The 21,285-nt window shown below is 36.4% G+C and overlaps 3 protein-coding genes across 4 annotated transcripts in view; 2 read left to right on the top strand and 1 right to left on the bottom strand.

Annotated features, from left to right (window-relative positions):
• Nucleotides 1–5,432: 5,432 nt before the first annotated feature.
• sncga (synuclein, gamma a) lies at nt 5,433–11,848 on the top strand. 2 transcript variants are annotated; one of them, XM_079473476.1, is made up of 6 exons: nt 5,511–5,739; nt 8,999–9,040; nt 9,168–9,295; nt 9,517–9,537; nt 9,978–10,034; nt 10,982–11,848. In XM_079473476.1, exons 1-5 carry the CDS (start codon nt 5,619–5,621, stop codon nt 10,032–10,034), a joined length of 369 nt encoding a protein of 122 aa, XP_079329602.1. In that variant the 5' UTR covers nt 5,511–5,618; the 3' UTR covers nt 10,982–11,848. The 2 variants fall into 2 exon arrangements, with proteins under 2 accessions (XP_079329603.1, XP_079329602.1); XM_079473477.1 differs by lacking the exon at nt 9,517–9,537 and having other exon boundaries at nt 5,433–5,739.
• A 1,365-nt stretch (nt 11,849–13,213) lies between these two features.
• LOC306903815 (uncharacterized protein) lies at nt 13,214–14,857 on the top strand. Its single transcript, XM_079473314.1, has 3 exons — nt 13,214–13,399; nt 14,215–14,421; nt 14,586–14,857. Exons 1-3 carry the CDS (start codon nt 13,327–13,329, stop codon nt 14,636–14,638), a joined length of 333 nt encoding a protein of 110 aa, XP_079329440.1. The 5' UTR covers nt 13,214–13,326; the 3' UTR covers nt 14,639–14,857.
• A 132-nt stretch (nt 14,858–14,989) lies between these two features.
• glud1a (glutamate dehydrogenase 1a) overlaps nt 14,990–21,285 on the bottom strand; it is a 10,859-nt gene continuing 4,563 nt past the window's right edge. Inside the window, exons 5-13 of the mRNA XM_079473313.1 lie at nt 20,676–20,770; nt 19,219–19,398; nt 18,319–18,456; nt 18,003–18,140; nt 17,841–17,921; nt 17,473–17,596; nt 16,618–16,709; nt 16,448–16,510; nt 14,990–15,914 (exon numbers count right to left, since the gene is read on the bottom strand). Coding sequence (XP_079329439.1) covers nt 15,795–15,914; nt 16,448–16,510; nt 16,618–16,709; nt 17,473–17,596; nt 17,841–17,921; nt 18,003–18,140; nt 18,319–18,456; nt 19,219–19,398; nt 20,676–20,770 — 1,031 coding nt within the window. The 3' untranslated portion in view covers nt 14,990–15,794. The remainder of the gene's footprint in view (nt 15,915–16,447; nt 16,511–16,617; nt 16,710–17,472; nt 17,597–17,840; nt 17,922–18,002; nt 18,141–18,318; nt 18,457–19,218; nt 19,399–20,675; nt 20,771–21,285) is intronic.

Genomic DNA, 21,285 nt, shown 5'->3' with positions numbered 1-21,285 from the left:
CCAATCTGAAAAATTATCCTCTCCCTCCTTCTGTCTGTCCACTCCCCTCATGTTTTTTCCCCCTCCTCTCACTTCCCCTCTCCCTCGCTCTCCTTAATGGTTTCAAAGACCTCCAACAATCGTCGGAAATTAACCCCCCACCCACCTCCAGCTTACTGCCTGTGGAAAGGTCGCAGAGACGGAACAATGAGGCCTGTCACATCACATGCTTACAATCTTGAAGGTGCTGGACATGCTGTCTGAGAACACACATGCACGTATATGTATGCCAGTGAGGAAGCAGTTCATTTCTCTTGGCTGGAGACTTTAATTTTTATAAACGTATTATCTTTCATTTCTTGCGTGTCTGAGCAGCTCAGGATATTAAATGGCAAGATAATGGCAAGATTAAAGGGCAATAGCTTTCATCCAAATAAAACATGCTCTAGTAAGGATGAGATTCTGTGGGGCAAACTTTTTTAAATGTTTGTCTTGTTCTCACTTTCCCACCCGTTCAGTTACAACTGTTGTAGGAGATATGAATGTGTGGGAGGACCACCACTGGCAGCTGTATGAGAGAAAATGTTGAGTGCTGGTACTGTTTAGTCAAAAGATGAGTCAGTGTTTTACTTGAAACTATATAGCTTCCTGTGAAAGTCATATGAAAAACAGATGTTAAGGGGTTTTGTATAAACATCGATCAGATCTATTGAGCTCAAAAGACCTTCACAATGTTATTCCTCTGTAAGCTGCCTAGGCTGTGTAGGCAGATAAATCGCTATCAAATTTTGAAGGACAGTTACTCAGAGTCACCACTAGATGGCATCCTTATAACGTAAAATGAGACCATTACGAGGTGACTAATTTGTATGAATTGTGAGATCTAATTTTGTTATTTGTACATTTTAAGTACGATGTACTTGCACAGGTTAAGGGTTTAAGGGAGTGGCTTCAGTATTGCTATTGACTTTTGTCTCACTTGTTTCATGGGCCAACAAATTAGTAATACCTTTTCATTCTCACCTGTGCGGAGATTTAGAGAGATCTCCATCTATACTTTTGCATAAAAAATGTGTTAATACACTTTGCTGAAATTACATTCCATATATAATCACTAAAAGTCATACTGTAGATTTGTGACCTCCTCAAAACTGTTCCAAGTTGCCAACAAGCCAGACTGCAGATTGAAAGAGCTCCAAATGTCAGTCAATATGTAAAATGTTGGTAAGCCGATAGATGGCTAGTGTTATTGCTGTTGCATAAAGAATGATAGCAAAGACCTCAATTATTTAAAAAAAAAGTTTTATTGCTATTATTTTATATCTAATAGAGAATGGTGTTCTCACAGGTTAAAGATGCAATTTTAGCGACCTCTAGCGGTGAGATTGTGAATTGCAACCAATGGTTCACTCCACTCCCTTCCAAAGCACTATGGTGGCGGACACAGGACTAGGGTGTCGTCAAGTTTTCGCTTCTCTCCCAAATGATATAACCTATTAAAGAAACGCGTTTTGTAGAGGAGTTTGTCTGTTTAGAGCTATTGTAGAAACATGGCGTAGATAGTGATGTGGAAAGCTGATCTTGTAGTTTAAAAATTGTTAAGACAAAGAAGGTCCAGGTGTCAAAAAGTGAACTTTATTTGTAAAAACCAAACAAAGTGAGATCTTCCCAAAGCATCCCAAAATACAGTGTTTTACAGCCCATAGTTATAGTGAAACCTCTGAAAGGAGGGTTTCTCGTTAAATCAATCAGGTAAGTCCCTGTTATATTTTATTTTTAATAGCCACTTGTTGTGCTTTGCCATCAATATATCCCAGGCAACAAGATACGTTTTAATTGTGGTTGGCGCATTATTACCTATTTTTTTAAATAATTGCATACAATGTTATCACATAGGTACACTGGTCAGTAGAAAGTACCGAGGTTTCATCTTTATTAAACTTTAGGCCTCGGGCCTCTAGGTCTCACAGACAGCTCTTCATTCATCAAGGTCTTTATACACATCTGACGAGTTATGTATATTATATTGCATTTCTGTCAATAGATCCACAACACTTCACACTGGACCTTAGGCTATCAACCTTGTCTGAGATGTTTCTTCTAAAGCTTTTGAGGAATTTGCTAAAAAACACAATTTAGGCATTTATAGAGAACAAAGCTATAAATGTATGTGTTTGTGATGTCTAACACTGTAGCATGGCTTAGATCGTTTGATCTAAGAAGATCTGAATGGAAATAGTTGGTCTTAAGTTTTTTACCATTATTATTCAGTGAAGAAATGTACAGAATATGTTTTGCCTGAATGAAATATTTTTAGTTGTGCTGAATTATGGACTGAAAGTAATAGAAAAAGGCGACTGGTTAACCACTCAGTCCGTGCATTTCAATGCAGGAGGAAATGCTGAGACCTGAGCCTTTGTAGCTGCTGTTTGTACAGTTGCCAAAAACATACACAAATATTTCAACAAGGCTTGTGACTGTCTCCTCAATGCTAACTTATTAGCATCATTGTGCAAATTGGTTCCTCACATTCAGTAGCCAATCAGGAAGGCCTCCATCCCGCTTTAGTATTTTGTGTCATAATGAGAATAACCTCTGGGGTGAACTTCCATTTACCTACAGTGCTTAAAGAAACATGCTTCTCACAATGAAGTTGTCACCTTTGAACAAATTCTTCAGACCCATGATTTATCAAAAAATAAAACATTTTGTAACCAGGCAACATAAAATGTTGCAATGGCTTTTGAAAGTCTCCAACATCCCATATTTAGACACTGTGAACATGAAATTCCTTTTTTTATACAATAATCATCTATCACAAAAAAGTGTTAACATCAAAACAAAAGCGTTATGTTTTAGATTGAGCGACAACGACCAAAGTTATTTGATGGGCAGATATTTAACTTTGGAAATCGACGCCCCTGTATTACAAAGCCTCCCATGACCTATTCCTTTAATATACTATAGTACTGAATGTTTGCCATTCTCATACAGTATATCACGGTAGTTAGATGATACTCCGATGCACTCTCATTTTACTCTTTTAACATGCTTTAAAAACAATTACTTTGAATATGTAACCATGGAGCAAAGAAAAATGTTATTGTCTCAAAGTGCTTGCCATCAACCCTCACCCTTTCTCTCCTCCGTGACAGCAGGGATGTGGTATGCGGTAAGATCACAGAGGGGATTTTACTCTGAATTTCAATCTCGAAGCAGCTCAAGTTCATGACTCCTGAATCCAAGCACATCAGGGCCAGTTGCTTCATCACAGTCTTACAGTAACAACAGTCAGCTGATCAGTCTGGTAAGCCACAATGACTCCTCTTATAGACAAAATATAAAAGAAGAATTAGTGAGAGATCTTAATATCAGAATTCCTCTGTACATATCATGAAAACGAAATAAAGGCAGCCCTTTTTACAGTTTTTATTGTACATACAGTATGTACAATATGTAATCCTTACACTGTAATTCAACGTAATTGTACATCATTTTTCTGTTTTTTCCCCCACAATGTTTAAAAAACTATTTTTTACAGATTTTTTATGTGTTTTTAAAAATATGGTCGAAAAGCATAAAATTACAGAAAGATTATTTTACGGTTTATTTTTGGCGCCTCAGCTCCCAGAAATGTTTTCAGTGTACCCTATAAGCATATGAAGTACTTTATACAGCTACAACATTTTGTTGTACACTGTAGGTACACTATAAAAGTCACTCTGTGCTGAAATTTTGTATTGATACATTAGTGAGAAAAAGTAAAATGTTTGGTTTTACTACAAATCTAATCCATGAAATAATATATTAAAACAAGACGAGTGACCTTCATTATAAAAATCTTAATTTTGGTTTTGTTTCATCATATCAATGCATTGATGGAAATGTGGTAGTTATCAAGTAGCCTACATCCAATGTTTCAGTCAGTTTTTAGGCAGTCAATAAAGCTCTGCATCACCGGGTGTGGAACACTCAAGCTTCCGAACATAAAAACCTTTTGTCAGATGACGAATACCATTAAATTCGTGCTCGGGCCAAACAAGAGTCTATTTCACAGAGTTTACCAATATGCTTTCGATATCTTATTTAAGGATGAGATATTTCACACTGTTCTGTCACAATGTTAAGAATTACTTCAAAGCACTGATCATGCTGCTCTTCCTAGTCTCTGTTTCTCCGCATGTCTGGTTTTATATTGACCCGATGGTGTTGAGAACAAAGCTGATGATATTGGATTACATTCTCTCTTTGTCCTGTGAAAATGCAAGGCGTTATATTTAGATATACTGCGATGATAATCTAGTTAGTCTGGACCGGGCATTGTCATACAGGTGGATAACAGGGTCACATGACTTTAATAATTGAAAAGTATTCTAAACAGCTGTTACTAAACAGTCTTCATAAGGCAGAGAGGATGAGTTACTATGCTGGCACCAGGATGAATGATAACTGAATTGACATTTTCTCTGCGGCAATAATATTGGAAATAGCAATAGCCAAGACTTAACAGTCAAAGGAGTTGTTTGACACGGCTAAAACTAATATGATCGTTTGTTTTAATGCAATGTGTATACATGATTTAAGGTTAAAAAACGCTGTATTTTCCACATACCGTGCATTGTATCTCAACGCTCTGAAAAGCGAGGTGTGCTATGATTGGCCAGTTATCCAGTGCGTAGTGATTGATCGAATACTGCAAGCGTGTGACGGAAATATAACGCCTCTTACCATATTTGGAACATCAGGTTCAAAGCAATTGTACTGACAGGTACTTCTTTCTTACTTGCGTATACAGTAGGGGTAGGTTTTAGTAAAAGCATACCACAAACTGACGTAGATTTGTGGGGGTGTGGTTACACGAGGCGTTTCAGGCAGGTCTGGGTGAGCATTCGCGTTTAGAAAGAACGCATCTTTTGTTTCCGACATTTCCATTTTAGCAATTTTACGTGTCTAATACATGCATGGACAACTTATAACACACGTAAAACATTTATTCGCGACATATGACCTCTTTAAGTTAACCAGGTTAACCATAAAATATGAATGTAAGTAAAATTTGTGGTAAAAGTAACATTTCTACCACATTATATAATTACATTATATAAATAATATAAAACTGTATTTCACAGTTGTACATTTTTCACACTGAAATTTGTATTCTGTTTATTGGTTAATATTAAGAATTCTATACAGTTATATTGTTATATATAAATTATATATGAGCTTTAAAACATTAAGGCAAGCTGCTGTTTATTATTTTTATAAAGCTGCACAATGACCTTCAACTTGTGCATTAAAAATTTAATCTAGCAATATGTGAATCTCATTTATTATGGGCGGCTGCAGAAAACTGGAAAGGCTTTCTTCTGGTGGATTCCATTTACCGGCATTTCTCTCACCCACTTGCTATTATACCCCTATCTCTCTCTCTCCCTCATGCGCTTGACTACGCCTCTTGTTAAGGGTGTCCCAATATGTCTGAGTACTGAGCGCCCATCCCTCTCTCAAAGGAACTGCATACACTCTCTGCCAGACTCACTTAGCACACAGGCAGGCACAGAGCTGCGCACATACAGCTTGATCCAACAGTTAAAAGACAAGACACAGTTCCAGCTAAAGGACAGAGCAAAGATACCAGCATGGATGCACTGAAGAAGGGATTCTCTATGGCTAAGGAGGGTGTGGTGGCTGCCGCCGAGAAAACCAAGGCCGGGGTGGAGGAGGCAGCGGCCAAAACCAAGGAGGGGGTCATGTATGTGGGTATGTACAAAGAATGATAGAAAAATAGGACGATTGTTGAATTGGGACACACTTATATTCATTATATGTATTGCTTTATTTTTACATCTATTTTATTTGTATTCTGTTATTGTTAGCTATTAAACAATGTTTTAGAGAGTGCCACTGAAAGTGTTACGTTTAAAAGTAATTCATTTAAATCTACAGTTTTCATATATAATATACAATCAAATGATTAAAGATATATATTTATATTACTCATTAAGGAACGATTGTTAGCTTTTTAATGATACTTAAACAAATCTCCATTAAGCATTTACTCAAGATATTTCGGCTTATGATATGTGAAAACACTATTAATTTTTTATCTATATCAGATAACCAAATGAATAAAAACTGATGATAACAGGCAATGAGGATAAATATGAGCACATTACTACATTTGACCAGTGTGCTCAGTGACCAGAATAAAACAGAGCATTCAAACATATACAGTGCCAGCGCCCTCCTCCAACCAGTCTCCTCTTATCAGATCAACACTGCAGCTATGAAAAAAAGAGCCTCATGGAGCACTATCCTGAGCTGTGACTTTGTGTTTTAATCTCTGGAGGAAAGAGAGATAAAGATAGAAGGAAAGACAATAGATGGGGGGGGGGAAAGGAAGCGCTTTCTTTTATGTCAATAATTTTTCAGGAGGCAGTCAATTGACAACCTGACAAGACACAAATTCTCCAGACAGATCCACTATAAAAACAGAAGTCAAACACTTAAATTTGTTCAGTATTAGCAAGGTCACAGCCTACTTTATGTCAGTGGGTTTCTTTTGTAATGTTTTGTCAACAGGCAAGTTACATCACAGCTATTCAACTTTTTGTGCATTCAATTATACATTTAGACAGTTTTATAGAAAATAAGGACGTATTAAAAGTGTTAAACACAAACATCTTAAAGGGATACTCCACACAAAATAAAAATTCTGTCATCATTAATTTACCTTCAAATTATTGCAAACCTGTTTTTCTTTGTTCTGCTAAACACAAAAGAAGATATTTGGAAGAATGTCAGTAACCAAGCAGACTCATCCCCCATTGACTCCCAAAGTATTTATTTTCCTTACTACGGCAGTAAATGGGGCATGAGACTTTTTGGTAACTGACTTTCTTCCAAATATGTTTCTCTGTGCTCATCAGAACAAAGACATCTATACAGGTTTGGAGGGTGAGTAAATGATGCCTCTTTAATCTGAATATCTGGAAAAAATTCAGCTTTTAGGAGTACACTTGCATAAAGCTGAGAGTCTAAAGCTACAAAACCACTGATTTCAGAATAACAATTAGTAAATAAAAATGTAACTTCGTAACTGTACAGTTTTTTTTGCTGTTTTTTTGTGAGTGTTATATACTGTAAAGTGGTGGCAGGTAAAAAGTTCTTGGGTTTTGCTTTTGAAGACTCTGAGCGCAAGCGCGCACTTTAATTCCATTTGCTTCCAGTCCACTTCACATCCCGGCCCACAGAGACCAAGGTCGGCTTGGGTCAATACACAATATTTTATGATTCACAATAGCTCTCAGTGTGAGTACACACCGGGTATAGGAGTCTGTCAGTATAGCATCAAAAAACATCTTTGCTTTCATCCAGTTTAAGAAAAAACTATACCATCATATCATCTTAGGAGGGAGAGAGTACTGTTTGCATGTTGTACGTTTTTGCAAGTCTGTGATCAAGTGAATGTAAAAGCATTTCTATATTTTATTGTGAATGCTCACATAGATTCGATCTATAATTAATAAATAATGTAATGCTTTTGCATCATAACAAAATAATACAGTCATGAATATGATATATTATCATAGGTCAGGTATAAAAATGCAATACAGTACATAACATGTGATCTCTATTTCATATTGTGTCCACCAAGAGGCTAAAAAAGACCACAGGGTTAGACATAGACTAAAAAGAAAAGCAACGTGTGTATGACCTGGGATAAAAAAATGTATTGGATATAACTGTCTTCGACGAATGTACAATCCAGTGTAACACAATAATATATGAATTCACACATACACGCATACACATTTGCCAGGTCACTTATCCAAAGAAGAGACACACACTCCCTGTATTCTCTCCCTGTAATACACACAGAACAAGTGTTAAATAATTCACATGCATACAAATACATTTTAGTTGATTATTTGAAAACATATTTTTAATTATTATATAATCTTCACATAGATTTCATTATGCAAATCACACCAAATACCACTTAATTGCTATTGCATTATAACACCAGTTACTCCGAAAATACCAGTTTAACCGTTTAAATTTAGTCTAGATTATTTTGAGATGGATTGGAAATTATAGATCCATTAAAGGTGGAGCACACCTTCTTTTATTAAAAATGATGTATTATTATGGACATTTCTCTTTTTGTGTGACACAATTAAGAAAAATTGTCAAAACTCTTAGTATGGGCCCAGGTTGCTGTTTATTCTGCACATCTATATTTAGTACACCACAGACTCCTCCTTCTAATCTCAGCAGCAGGCTACAGAGGTAGAGATGTTTTATGCCCCGTCACGTAATGAGAGATGCTTTAGAGGTGACATCATAATGCAGCAGTGGTTGGGCAGGGGTTGTATTTTCAACTTCTTGATTGACTTCAGATTCCAAGCTTTTGTGTACATGTGGCAAGCAAAAGGCAAGAATGTGCATCTTGATAGTAAATCAGCTCTTTGTCCAGAACAACAGAAACATGTTATGTGTCTCTCTTTAGGGATGTAGTTGTTTTCTCGGTGTGTGTGTATGTCGGGGGTGGGGGCAATGCTGTGGGCTAGGTTCCGGGAAGTAACAGAGCTCATGTTTGTTCTACTGGACACTTGTGTGACAGAGATTCGATGCTAGAGACGCCAGGGCCTTTCAGGGGCCAAAGTGGGTTTTTTCCACTGTTATCAGAGTTAGCATGCAGAAAGCATCTCATAGGATCTGTTTTGCTTAATAGCACTTAGTGGTTCCGTTCAATAGCCTATACTTAGAAAACTAGGCATTTTATGATTTTGTAGATGCTGAGAAGCAGACATCGGTCTAAAAATAAATTCAGATTGAGGCAGATGGTAACTAAATTGTTAAATGAAAGCTTGTGGGAATTTTTTTTTTTCTTTTAGAATCCCTGACTAAAAGTGTAATAATTTCATCCTCAATGAGGAAGCATCAACTGTGCTTCTTAAACTTTGCAATAAACAAAAGAATAGGCCTATGTAATAAACTGTTTTGTTTTTGACAGGCACAAAGACAAAGGAAGGTGTTGTGACAGGTGTAAACCAAGGTGACAACAAATTAACAGAAACAGTTAATTTCATATATGCACGGAAAGCTGTATTTCAACAATGGACATTTATGGAAGGCACTACAGAAGTAAAAAAATCTTTTTAATTGAACTGTGTCTGTCCTAGTTGCTCATAAAACAACCGAGCAGGCGAATCTTGTGGGTGAGACTGCTGTAGCTGGAGCCAATCAGGTGTCAGAAAAGACAGTGGAAGGCCTGGAGAGTGTGGTCACATCTACTGGCCTGGTCAAACAGGTGAGCACAAACCTAAAATACAATATTTTGTAACGTTAAAATTAAAAAGACATCACATGGTGGATTAATTTACTGAGATACACTGTATTATTACTAAACTAGTAATAATTCCACATGTATGTATGGTTTTAATTGCTTTTTATTTCATATGGTGTTGTTTTCATATTTGATTTGATGATCATGCTTCGATTTGCTTTTTCTTCTTACCCAATCATGGACAGGATGAGCTGGAGAACCCTGAGGTGCTTTCAAAAACTCAATAAATGCATGCGTGCAATAAAAGCATGCGGAGAGCTCTCGAAACCTAAAACCCATCACCAACAGATTATAATCTCTCCATTTTAACACACCAAACTACAAACTAACAAACAAATATCTGGATAGATGAGAGCTAGACATATCTCTTCAGATTGTCTGAAAGAATAACACTTATTAAAGTGATACCATTATTGTATCAGGTCACCGAGTGAGCACAATTATTAATTAACATAAATTCTCTCAGACAACAATTACTATAATAACTAATAAATTGTAACAAATATTAACTAATTGGACCAGTAAAAGTGGTACATAGTCTTCTAACCCATCCTAAAAAAAAGTAGGTAATATAATTTAGATACAGGTGAAGACTCTTTTACAGCTGTGTTGTTAGTATTGAGCGTCTATGTTCTTCTACCTCCAGGGGGAGCTCTTGAAGAAAGAGGGAGCTGTAGAGCAGCCTACAGATGCTGGACAGTAGGTAAGAGGATCTTAGAATTAAACATATTGCCATGCTACTCTTACTTTTGTTAATGCTTTCCTGTAGTATGCAGACTTTACTGTACACAACAGGAACACGTGCATGAAATGCTGTATCATACAATGCAAACTGATCTATCTCCAGTGGGAGCATTTCACGGTTTATTACATTTATCATGAAATGATGTGTTCTGTATAATGTTAGCCTTGGGTGGGTTTGAAATGAAATACTAGCTGTATATGACTTCTCCACGGTGTGCTCTATATCTAACCAAATGTAACAAGTTATCTGGGTAATTCATAAAATGTGCACAGTTGTTGCATTAATAATTGTAATAATTGTTGCATTATAATATATACTGTAAAACCATGTAAGGAGAGCAATATAATAGTCATTCAGAACACTCAAGACTAACTGAAGGGACAATTCAAAGGGCAGACGAGAGAAAAAATGCTTCCTAGAAATATACATGAATTGAAAGATGTATTATAGCAGCATTACCATTTATGGTTTTTATTTTATTTAGCCACCATTAATTATTTATAATGAATGATAATGTCATGATGACATGACTGCACTGTGAATACTGCAGTTTTTAAAACCAAATAAGCAAATCCTATGGAAAGCGAGTCAGAACACAGTATACACAGTACAAAAATTGTACGTTTTATTAAAACACAACTGTTTATTTACGGATGCTTAAACGTACTTCCTTATTCTCACTTGACAGCAAGATCGCATTGTCAGACTAAATCACTTTCACTAGTTGTGCTTATTTTCAGACTTGCCAGACAGGACACACCTCATTAGAACACAGAGCGCTTCAGCACAGTTGTAATGCCAAGAAAAACGGGAGATACATACATAAAATGTACCTTAGCGCATTGTGATTAGCAGACATTAAACATGATATTCACCAAGCCTAAGGTCCTTCTCTTCCATTTCAGACTGATGTCAGGAAAAACGGGCCCCCATGATGCTCCGCTTGCTGCTTAAGAGGAGAGAGTACATTAGCTGCTGGCAATGGCTGAATGTTATCCATGCTAAACCTCTGATGAACACAAACTAATACCAAATTTCACAAAATAAAAGAGAAAGAAGCCCTCTTTCTCTCAGACAACCTCTACTTACCTCAGTCTGACCACTTCCATCACATACAAAGATAGTATTCACAAGAAAAAAATACATGTGTAACATCGTAAACATTATTTAGCTATGCAAGATTTATGTGAAGTGTGCGATGCGCAATATTATCACATATTACAAGCATCATTAGTAAATTCTTTGTTCACCACCAGTCTTTCTGCCCTAAATCAGTTTTCCACCACCCAATGTAATGGAAATGAAAGTATTTACACAGTAAGCATATATGAAAATATAAAATATTCCAGTCCAAACATCTGTTGTGCATAAAATATGAGACCACTAAACAGACAAACACCTGACAGACCAATCCATAGACACATATGTAAGTAGATTGAAGAAGATATCTGGCTAAACATGTCCCCGTCCTGTAAGACTTATTTTAAAGTGTGTTTATAGAGTGATTTGTTTTGATTTAAGGCTTTGGTAACTCTCTTATATGTAATTTGCTGTAGTAGCCTTTCTAAACAACTTACAAAACCTGCAATGATATGAGAGCAGTTGCTAGCTTTCAGGATTTATGTCTGTTGAAGTCATGCACGACGTTTTCGGATTACTCCCACTTCAACCATTTGACCGTATTCATTTAACTGACATGGGGGGACAATGACATCTGAAACCCTTTTTTAAAAATACATAATCTGTAATAAAATCAGTTTTGTGAAAAATGCATTTCTATTCTCATTGTAATTTGTCATTGTTGATATCCAAGGCTGTTATTTAATTACCATCCGATTTAGTATTAAGTTCATTCTATAGGTAGCAAAAACAATACAAAAATGTATGTACATTACGAAATGTTCGAAAAAGAGGCACGTCAAGCTCCACCCTAAATTTAGTGAAACTATGAAGAGTAATTTATGAACACTGAAGACAGAAAGACAAGCACACCCTTCCCACCCTAGAACATCCCTCATTCTCGGCACACCCGCATATCTAATTTAATTTACATTTCACCTAAAACCAAAGAGTCTTCTGCCTAAAAACCCATGTGGCCATTATAATCCACTGAAAAACAGCCCATCGAAATGTCACACTTTGTAAAATATAATAGTCCCCATGTGTTATTCTACCCTTTTGACATTCCAGTTATGGGAGGAGACGGTGCAGTCCATTATTATCCTCTGGCTCATAGGGAAGCCATGTACACCAAAACATAAACAACGCAACTGATGTCACTGATAGGCATAACATTAACATACAAAAACAGTAATTAGGCAACAACAGCTTTGGTGTCTTTTGAATAATAAAAACACAAGAATGAATAAAAACTGGAACTTAGTAGTGTGGACACCAGGGTACTTTAAATCCAGTGTTGGAGGGGCAGAGATGAGGTCAAACCCTGACAATACTCGCATGTGATTATGATCATAAAGACCTTGATTAGCTTGCTCAGGTGTGTTTAATAAGGGCTGTATTGGCCCACTACAAGCCATCACGCTCTCTAAGATCCCAAAACTCCAGACTTTTGATAACACCTAGAATAACTAAATCTACCAAAGGGGGTCGAGCGTTCTCATATGTAGCAAAAATACTATTCGAGTGTCAGACACACTCTCCCAATTTAAATCTAGATTAAAGACACATCTTTTCAGCCAAACATTCACTTAATGTAAAATCTGCTAAATTAACCACCGTTATACTGCATTTATTAGATATTGTTTACTAGAATAATCTTGCTTGTTCTATAAACGCCACGCACTGTGCTGTATTTGACCTTTTTTTGTGTTTTTCAGTTTTTATTATTTTCTTCCGTAAAGCTGCTTTGGAACAAGACACATTGTGAAAAGGGCTATAAATGAAATTCAATTGAAGTGCAAAGAAAACCCCTCACCACCCAACTAAATACAAAACTAATAGCCAATGATAAAATACATAACACATAGTTTTTTTTCTTTTCTTTTAGTTACATACGTGTTATACTGAAACCCTGACAGGTGATGGGTCAGTCAACCAGACCAACCAGTCAAGCAAGCTTGAATTCTTTCTATCGAGACCTTCTTTCTGCCCCACCCTGGTTGAAGCAGCCAATGGGCACCGCGCATCAATGACGTACATACCGTGAGCTTTGGCTCTAAATAAAACTGCGTGCTCAATTCTGCCCAAAACATTTCCGTCACTTTCTAACACGCTTGCAAACTCTACAAACATGTCTTTCCTCTCAGGCTTTTTGGGCAATAAAGGCGCAAGCTCAATGGTCGACCAGGCTGTGGACCAAGTAGGTGAGTTAACCTGAATCTTAACCTGGTGTGGAAAGTGTCTCTACTTTTGAACTATTTATTCCAAGACACTCAATGTCGTAGTTTAGCGAATAACGGAACAGGTATTTTAATTTATACTAAGCTACTTTAAATCTGAAGTTGTGGATTAAAAGTTTAGTAAAGGGGTAAAACATGTTGTAGTCTATAGCAGTGACGTTTTAAAGCCATGTTTGGTTTATTGTTTTACATGTTGAGCCGATGTAAATGCAGTATATTTACATATATAGTCCGTGATTTCATTGCCGTGGCATCTGAATCGGAAATGTTTCATATTTTTCTGGTATTGAAAAACACCAGAGTTGTGTGGTGTGGTAATGTTAATGTAATCAAATGAACACGAATGCCATTGTATCTATTGATGGAGTCAATATGACTGTATGACATTTGACGCCATTCGAAAACCCTGAATTCTCGCATGAATTAAATCACAAGAGTTCATGTAAATATTTGTTTAGTCATCCTGAAAAAAAAGAGTTTAATAATATTGTTTTCCATTTAGTTTCATACATTGGATTTAAATCATTGCAGTGTTCTTCTTTACAAAAGTAGCTATTACATTACATATTTCTTGAGGATGCAATTCTTTCATAAGGAGTATAGGGTCAAAACAAGCCTTTCAGCAACTTAACAAAGAAATGCACTGGGGAATAATTTTTTTAAATGCCTTTTTTACTCCGACCTTTGGAGATTGTTGGGAGACGTGATGTTTGAAACTAGAAAACAAACAATTGTTTTGTATCTATAGAATCTGATCACATTTCCGTTTAATTCTCCAGCATCTGTAGCCAAAAAGAAGGTGAAGGAAGCAATTACTGGAAAGAAACCAGTCGATAATACAGGGGGCATGGGAGACCTTTTCCCATCTGAGGGACAGAAGAAACCAAAGCAAAAGGAAGGTGGACTGTTTGGTGGCCTCCTTAACGCAGATCCAGGAACACAACAACCAGCAGCACCAGCAGCTCACAGCAGTGGAGATGGCGGTGGTGAGTTTCACTGTCATTAGTGGAGAAATAAATCTTACCGCATATATTTTATTTTTTTCTCTTGATCTCTATAAACTGGTAGAAAATTAATATAACATATCATCTTAGAAATAATGTAAAGCCAAATAAAAACCCTAAAAAATAAAAATTTTGTGTTCGATAAGGTTTCGATGATGCGCTGGACGATCTGGCGAGTGAGTTTTCCACACAGAAATGATGTACCATCAATTGGGATCATCTCTGCCAGACACCAGCATTGTTGAGAGTCATGGACATGAATGCATTTTAAATGATAACGTTTGTAAATAGAAGTTTAAAATTTTCAGCGGGACTACATTAAATATTAGAAACTACAACCTGTGCACATCACATTCTTATGTTAATTTGTTCAAATAAAAACACTTTTTTTTGCATCTATTTGTTTAAGATGTCATGTTTCATTACGATATATGAAGTGTTTATTGAATAAAAAATGTATTTATGGATCGCCTTTGTATGATCTTTGCTGGAAAAAACATTTGATCATCGGTCAAACCATATATTTGACATAAAACAACAGTAAAAAAGGTGAATTTGGAACACACCACATATTTTCATTTATTTTTATTTGTTTAAACAATAAAAGCCCATACAAAGTATATTGTTCTTCAGTGGTATTCAAAAAGTTGAATATTAAATGCTATAATGAAAATAAAGATTTGTTGCCAAAAATAAGCCCTTACATTTACATATAAAGAAATCCCATCATTTATCAATAAGGGCCACAACTTAAAAATGCTTATGATAAGTCATCATGAAAAAAACATTTCAAAGAGCAGCAAAACTAGATAAACTTGTGCAATATTTTTGGTAACTGATATAAAAAGCCTGAGATTCACCTTGCATCACTTTCTCACTTGTCCACATTCATGTAAAAATGGGATGAAACAACAAACTATGTATTAGAAGCTACAGCCACATAGCATGACAGTAAGAATGTTATCGTGACTTTAAAGCTTTAATGGTCCTCTATGTGCAACTTCAGTAATACCAGACCCAAAGCAAACCCTACAAGGTAGCAAAAAATAAGGCAGAATATACTTTTGGTCTTTCTTGACAAATATTCCTGCTGTGCAAAGAGAATTATATGTGCATTAAAGGGACTTTGGTTTTAAGCTTTTTGTAACAGGCATGAATATTTGAAAAGAAGAACTAGATGAGATTGTAGGCTTTTGAAAATGCATATTGGTCACCACAAGCATAAATGATAAGACTATATTTTTATGCGTGTATAAAATGTAAACGTGAGGAGCAGAGAGGTTAATGATACATCTCGGGGTCTGCGCAACACATCAGACCCAGATGTACAGAGAGAAGATAAATAATAAAGGCATCTATGTGAAGGTAAGGCCTGCCTCGTGGTACACTTTGAAGACTTTTTCAATGGCGTTGACATAGGCTGCTGTCCTGAGGTCCAGCCCGAGGTTATACTTGTTGGCTGTGCGCATGATTTGCTAAAAGGAGGAAAAATTAGTTCTGTGAATAAACAATTGCTTTATAAACATTTTATACTGTACATCAAACTAACCTACATGGTATATGAAGAGTTAATCATTTCAAATGCTGATTCGTCCAAAACCACACACCTTTTGGGTGCGGTGAGTGATCAGGAATTAGAAATGCATCTTGCATGTGATCTCATTTTTCAATTCAGAAATGAATGAAAGCAACAATAGCACATGTATAACCAGTTGCTGTTCTCTGGTTACCAGATCTCTGTTCCACACAAACACAGTAGCTGGGTGTGTAACAGGTTTGTGTCAATGTTTAGAAGACAATGAAGATCATCCTGGGGCACTCATCCTATCCTATACTGTCTCTAATGACGTAAAGAGATCATAACATCTACAGAGCTGATAATGTATCATGTTAGGAAAACATCTAAATCTGTGCACTTTACTCACATTGCATGTTATGATTGTTTTAACGTAAAAAGTAAAGGAAAATAATAAAAGCAGAAAAAATTAATAATATCTACAGTACTTACTCGGGCAGATCGCTCCATTGTGTACGCCAATCCAGAATGCACAATGTCCTTCTCAGATGCACCCTATCAAAAATGTAAAAGAGCTTATTGTCTGGTAATAAAACAAATTATAGTAGAAAAAGACGTATTAATAAAAGACACACGCTTAGGTTCGTGAGTTTTGTACTTACAGCAATTCTGGCTTGAAATTCAGAGGTGGGCACGACGGGAACAGCTCCTCCGTGTTTTCCAAACTTTCTTTCCAGACTCTCCTGGACAGACACTGCCAAAGAATGCATTAGATTCCCATTAGGAATCGGAGATCTAACATATTTGTCTAGGGGAATATTGATCAAAAGTATTTTTCCACTAGGAACTCCTTGTTCCCTCTCAGTGTACGTATCCAACATGTTTTGAAATGTACTCTAATATGTCCGAGGCTGAAACACTGAATTAGAATTAACCACATTTATTCTAGTGCAGGTGAATATGTGAGAAAATACTGTGTGTATGTATGATCGTGCATGTTGCTTTTAGAGTCAACAACAATATACAAAAAAGCACTCTTGCCTCCCTTTTAAAAAGTTGAAAGGCCTATTTATTTTGCTACCCTAACTGTGCAAAATTATGTAGAATTTTATTTAGGTCATTTACCCAGCAGGAAACCACAACAAGAGTAAGGTTGACAGATTCAGTCTATAGTGTAGTTGCTGCCTCTCTGTTCTCTTCCTACAACATCTGTACCATGTGACCACCAATAATGTAGGGTTATTCCAGGCCATCCAGATGAAAGGCAGGATAGAGCAATTGCTTGTTTTTTATGTGTAAGCATTCCAAAATACACAAGGGAATACTAATCTTGTTGTATTTCCTTGTAAGAACAGAATAAACAAAGTGAACATAACAAAAGCCTATTCTACCAGCCTGCCTGCAACATATGTAGAGCAATATACTTTCATCAGTAAGAGTAACAGCAAACACTGCTATATATTGTGCAATTTTGCCACAGCCACGTTGAGTGGTTAATGTATTTATGATGGACTTACTAAGGAGGTGATAGTTTGAGTCTCTTTCATATTTGAAGGTCAATCTGCCATAACTGACGTGATTTAAATTCTTCAGCCACTCGAAGTAGGAGACAGTCACACCTCCAGCATTCAGGTACATATCCTATACATACAAATACAAATGTATAAAGTAATAAATTATTTAATGGATAGGTGATAATTTGTGCTCAAAAGCATTCTGTAATCGCCTTGGCTGAACAAGACATTTTACATTTACAAAACAAAAATATTTAACCTGTGTTGTTGTGTGACAAGAATATTTATTAAAACTTTATTTATTAAAATCTCAGAATCTCAGGCATCAAATTAATATAATCTATATAATAATTTATTATACTGTGACTTACAGGAATCACCATGATGTTCCTGTCTAGGAATATCTTGTCTGCTTCAGGTGTAGTGGGGCCATTGGCTCCCTCAGCAATGATCTATCGAGGCACAACACTTGGTCAATAACTGAAATACTATGTTAAGCACTTGGGGTATGGTTGGATCTGCTGACCACCAACCTTAGCCTTAATATTGTGGGCATTGTTCCTTGTAAGCTGCTTTTCACTTGCAGCAGGAATCAGGATATCACAATCAGCTTCCAAGATGCTTCCTTCATATGGGGTGGCCCCGGGGAAGCCGACGATTGTGCCATTGGCCTGGAGAGAGAGTTTGCATAAAATCTCATTCTTCTAAATACTACCAAGCCAAAAATCAATAGAGAGACAGTAATGTCTGCAGTACTGCTTATTGACCGCAAAATGGCTGTCTTACACAAAATTGTCTCTGCCTTGATGACATGCAATGTTCATGTAACAAGCACAGATTTACACTGACCAGTTTGTAGTCCTCCAGCTCCTTGGGATCGATTCCGTTTGGGTTCCAGATGCATCCGTCCACCTCTCCTACACCCACACACTTCGCACCGAAGCGGTGCAGATAACGCATCGAGTGCAGCCCCACATTACCGAAACCCTGCCAGAGAAATCAGGAGACAACTGAATTTAATTTAGTTTTGTCTGCAGCTATAAGGATGGAAATGTGGGTTTTAAGGGAACATCTGAACATGAAAATGATGTGAATTTAGAATCTGAAGAAAGTCAAACCATGTTCATGTGGCAATATAAGGAACGCTACTATTTTGAGATGACATCATTTTTCTAGCATTTGCCACCATCTTGTGGTAAGCATGGAAAAAGCATATGATCTCAGTAAAATCATTATGTCTTATGTAAACCTGTTTTTTTTTGCATTATTTAAATTAAAATTAAGAAATTTAGCATAAAGATTCTGCAATTTTTATGTGCAGCAATCAAATGTAACTAAATGTGAAACTGGCAATTTCCATGCTTGCAGTGATGCAGACACAAATTTTGGCATTAAATATACTGTAAATATTTTAGAAAAAATGCAGATCTCATGTTTTTTTTCTTACAAATATTGATCAAGCCTCTCATGCAAACATAGTCTATAAATATATAAAAAAGAAAACTCAGAATGACTCATGTCAGCATACACCAAGTGCTGAATTGCAGTCATCGACTAATGTAACTAATGTACAACATGTCTGTAAGCAGCACCCATGCAAATGGCTCGATTTGTTTCTCAGCAGACTGTGAGTTTTAAATCATATATCCATATTTGAAACCCAAAGACTAAATACAGAGAATTACTCCTTAGATAACAGATTAAAAATGGGCACAAAAGCATGATATAAGGACAACCAAATGTGCAAACCTGAACGACAAACGTCTTGTCTGCAAAGCCAGGATTCATGTTCAGCTGGCTCATGTAAGAAGCCTCATTGACGAAGTTTTCAATGCCATGGAAGACACCACGACCAGTGGCAGATATGCGCCCGTGGATACCACCCTGACTGATGGGCTTACCCGTGACACAGGCATAAGCGTTGATATCCTAAACAATTATTAAAGAAAATTAAAATAAGAATTCAAATTAAAAATGAAGAAGAATGTTGTTTGTATTGAAATTGGAATAATCCAACCCACAACAATTAACCACAGATGTGTGACGTACAAAGACTACACAAATCACTAGTGCCTCAGCAGGATGTTATATAGTCATATCTCTCATGTTCTTTCATTTATCTAGCTGCAGGGCAGCTTGCAAAAAACACACATCATCACAGCTATCCAGACAAAGCAACTGACTGCCATGGGAGGACAGACTGTAGAGTTTGTTAGCATGGAAAAATACACAAAGGGAGCTTTGTTCTCCAAGTCTCATAACATCATGCATTTTATCAGGAATAGTCAAGGCTCTAGGCATCGAGTCAAAAACATGGTGACAGTCTGTTTTAAGAGATATCCTGCATAATTTAGACATCAAAGCAAAACAACAGTATACATCATGAAATTAGGAAACAAAATTGACGAAATAAACTAAAAATGATACAAGCCCTGCTGATAAAAAATCAATTATGAATAAAATAAGTCACTTTTTTTAGACAACATGTGTAGACCAAGTGTTAAATATAACAGTGGAACAATAGCAAGAGAAATCATAAGAATGACTCTTTGCATATAAGTGAACCTATGCTTATCACACTAACATAATACTATACTATACCTGTAGTGTTATGTCTGCAATCTTATCTATCCGGCATAGTAAATATTAACTTTATCTTTGGTTACCTTAAAATAATCTAAAAGCAACATAACATCACTGGTTTCAGTTCGTGTTTCAAGTTTCATGTATTTAACTGGTAATACCTTTGACTTTATAATAAGATTCCATGAGGTAACATTAGTTAACTACTACATAACTTAAAATAAACAAAACCTCTGCAGCATTTACTTTGTAAGGGTGAGTTTCAGCATATTGTATAACATTTTGAATTAACATAAGATAAAGGAGTAGTTCACTTTAATATAAGCCCCGATTGAATTTCCATAGTCATTTTTATTTCTACTATGAAAGTAAATTGGGGCTTATTTTGAAGTGAATTACTCACAAATCAACTAACAGAAACAATAGTGGTAGAATCAACCGTTGCAACCGTTGTATTGTTCACCATTAATTTGTGTAATTCCTGTCCTTATTGTCAAGTCTTGACGTTTGTGTAAATGTCTATGTTAATATGAATGTGAAGCCACTAGCATAGTGCAAGCAAATCAAACACTCCAACAGAAGTATATTTTGTGCAAGCATCCCATTATATGGCTTAAACTTACATTATGACCCATAGTGTTGGCATAAGTGTCAGCAATCCAGGACATTTCCCTTTCTCCTGTACTCATGTCAGGGGCTGGGACATCAATGCCAGGCCCTGATACAGAACACAAAAAAATACATTTTGTTCCTTCCCTCATACTGCCATGACTCACCAATGTTGCCAATGTTAACACATTGTAACATGAAATGGCAACTGTGCACTACCTGATAGCAAGCTCCATCTGGCTTACGTACTCATCTGCTGTGAGACGTAATAAAGACATCTATAAGATGTCTGTAAGATGTTTATGATTAAGAATGGATGTAAAACTGCTCTTTCCAAGATGTTTAGCAGATGTTTTGACACAGCAGATGTTCTCCAGATCTCCATATCTTTAGCAACCGTATTTCAGACGTCTCGGAGACGCATTGCAGATGAGCAAACTGTGTATTGCAGACGTTAAATAGACATAAGCAAGGTGGAGTGTGCTATCTGGGTAACTGAGAGGAGTTATACTGTAAGGACAGAAATGAAGGTGCAAGCCAACACAGGTCCCAAAACACGAGGAATGTTGGCACCAACATAGTGTTTTCTAAACTTATGTAATTTAAATCCAGTTAACGTTGGTT

This window comes from Barbatula barbatula, assembly GCF_947034865.1.
Source record: "Barbatula barbatula genome assembly, chromosome: 14".
Taxonomy (NCBI): domain Eukaryota; kingdom Metazoa; phylum Chordata; class Actinopteri; order Cypriniformes; family Nemacheilidae; genus Barbatula; species Barbatula barbatula.
This window is presented reverse-complemented; position numbering and strand designations above follow the sequence as displayed.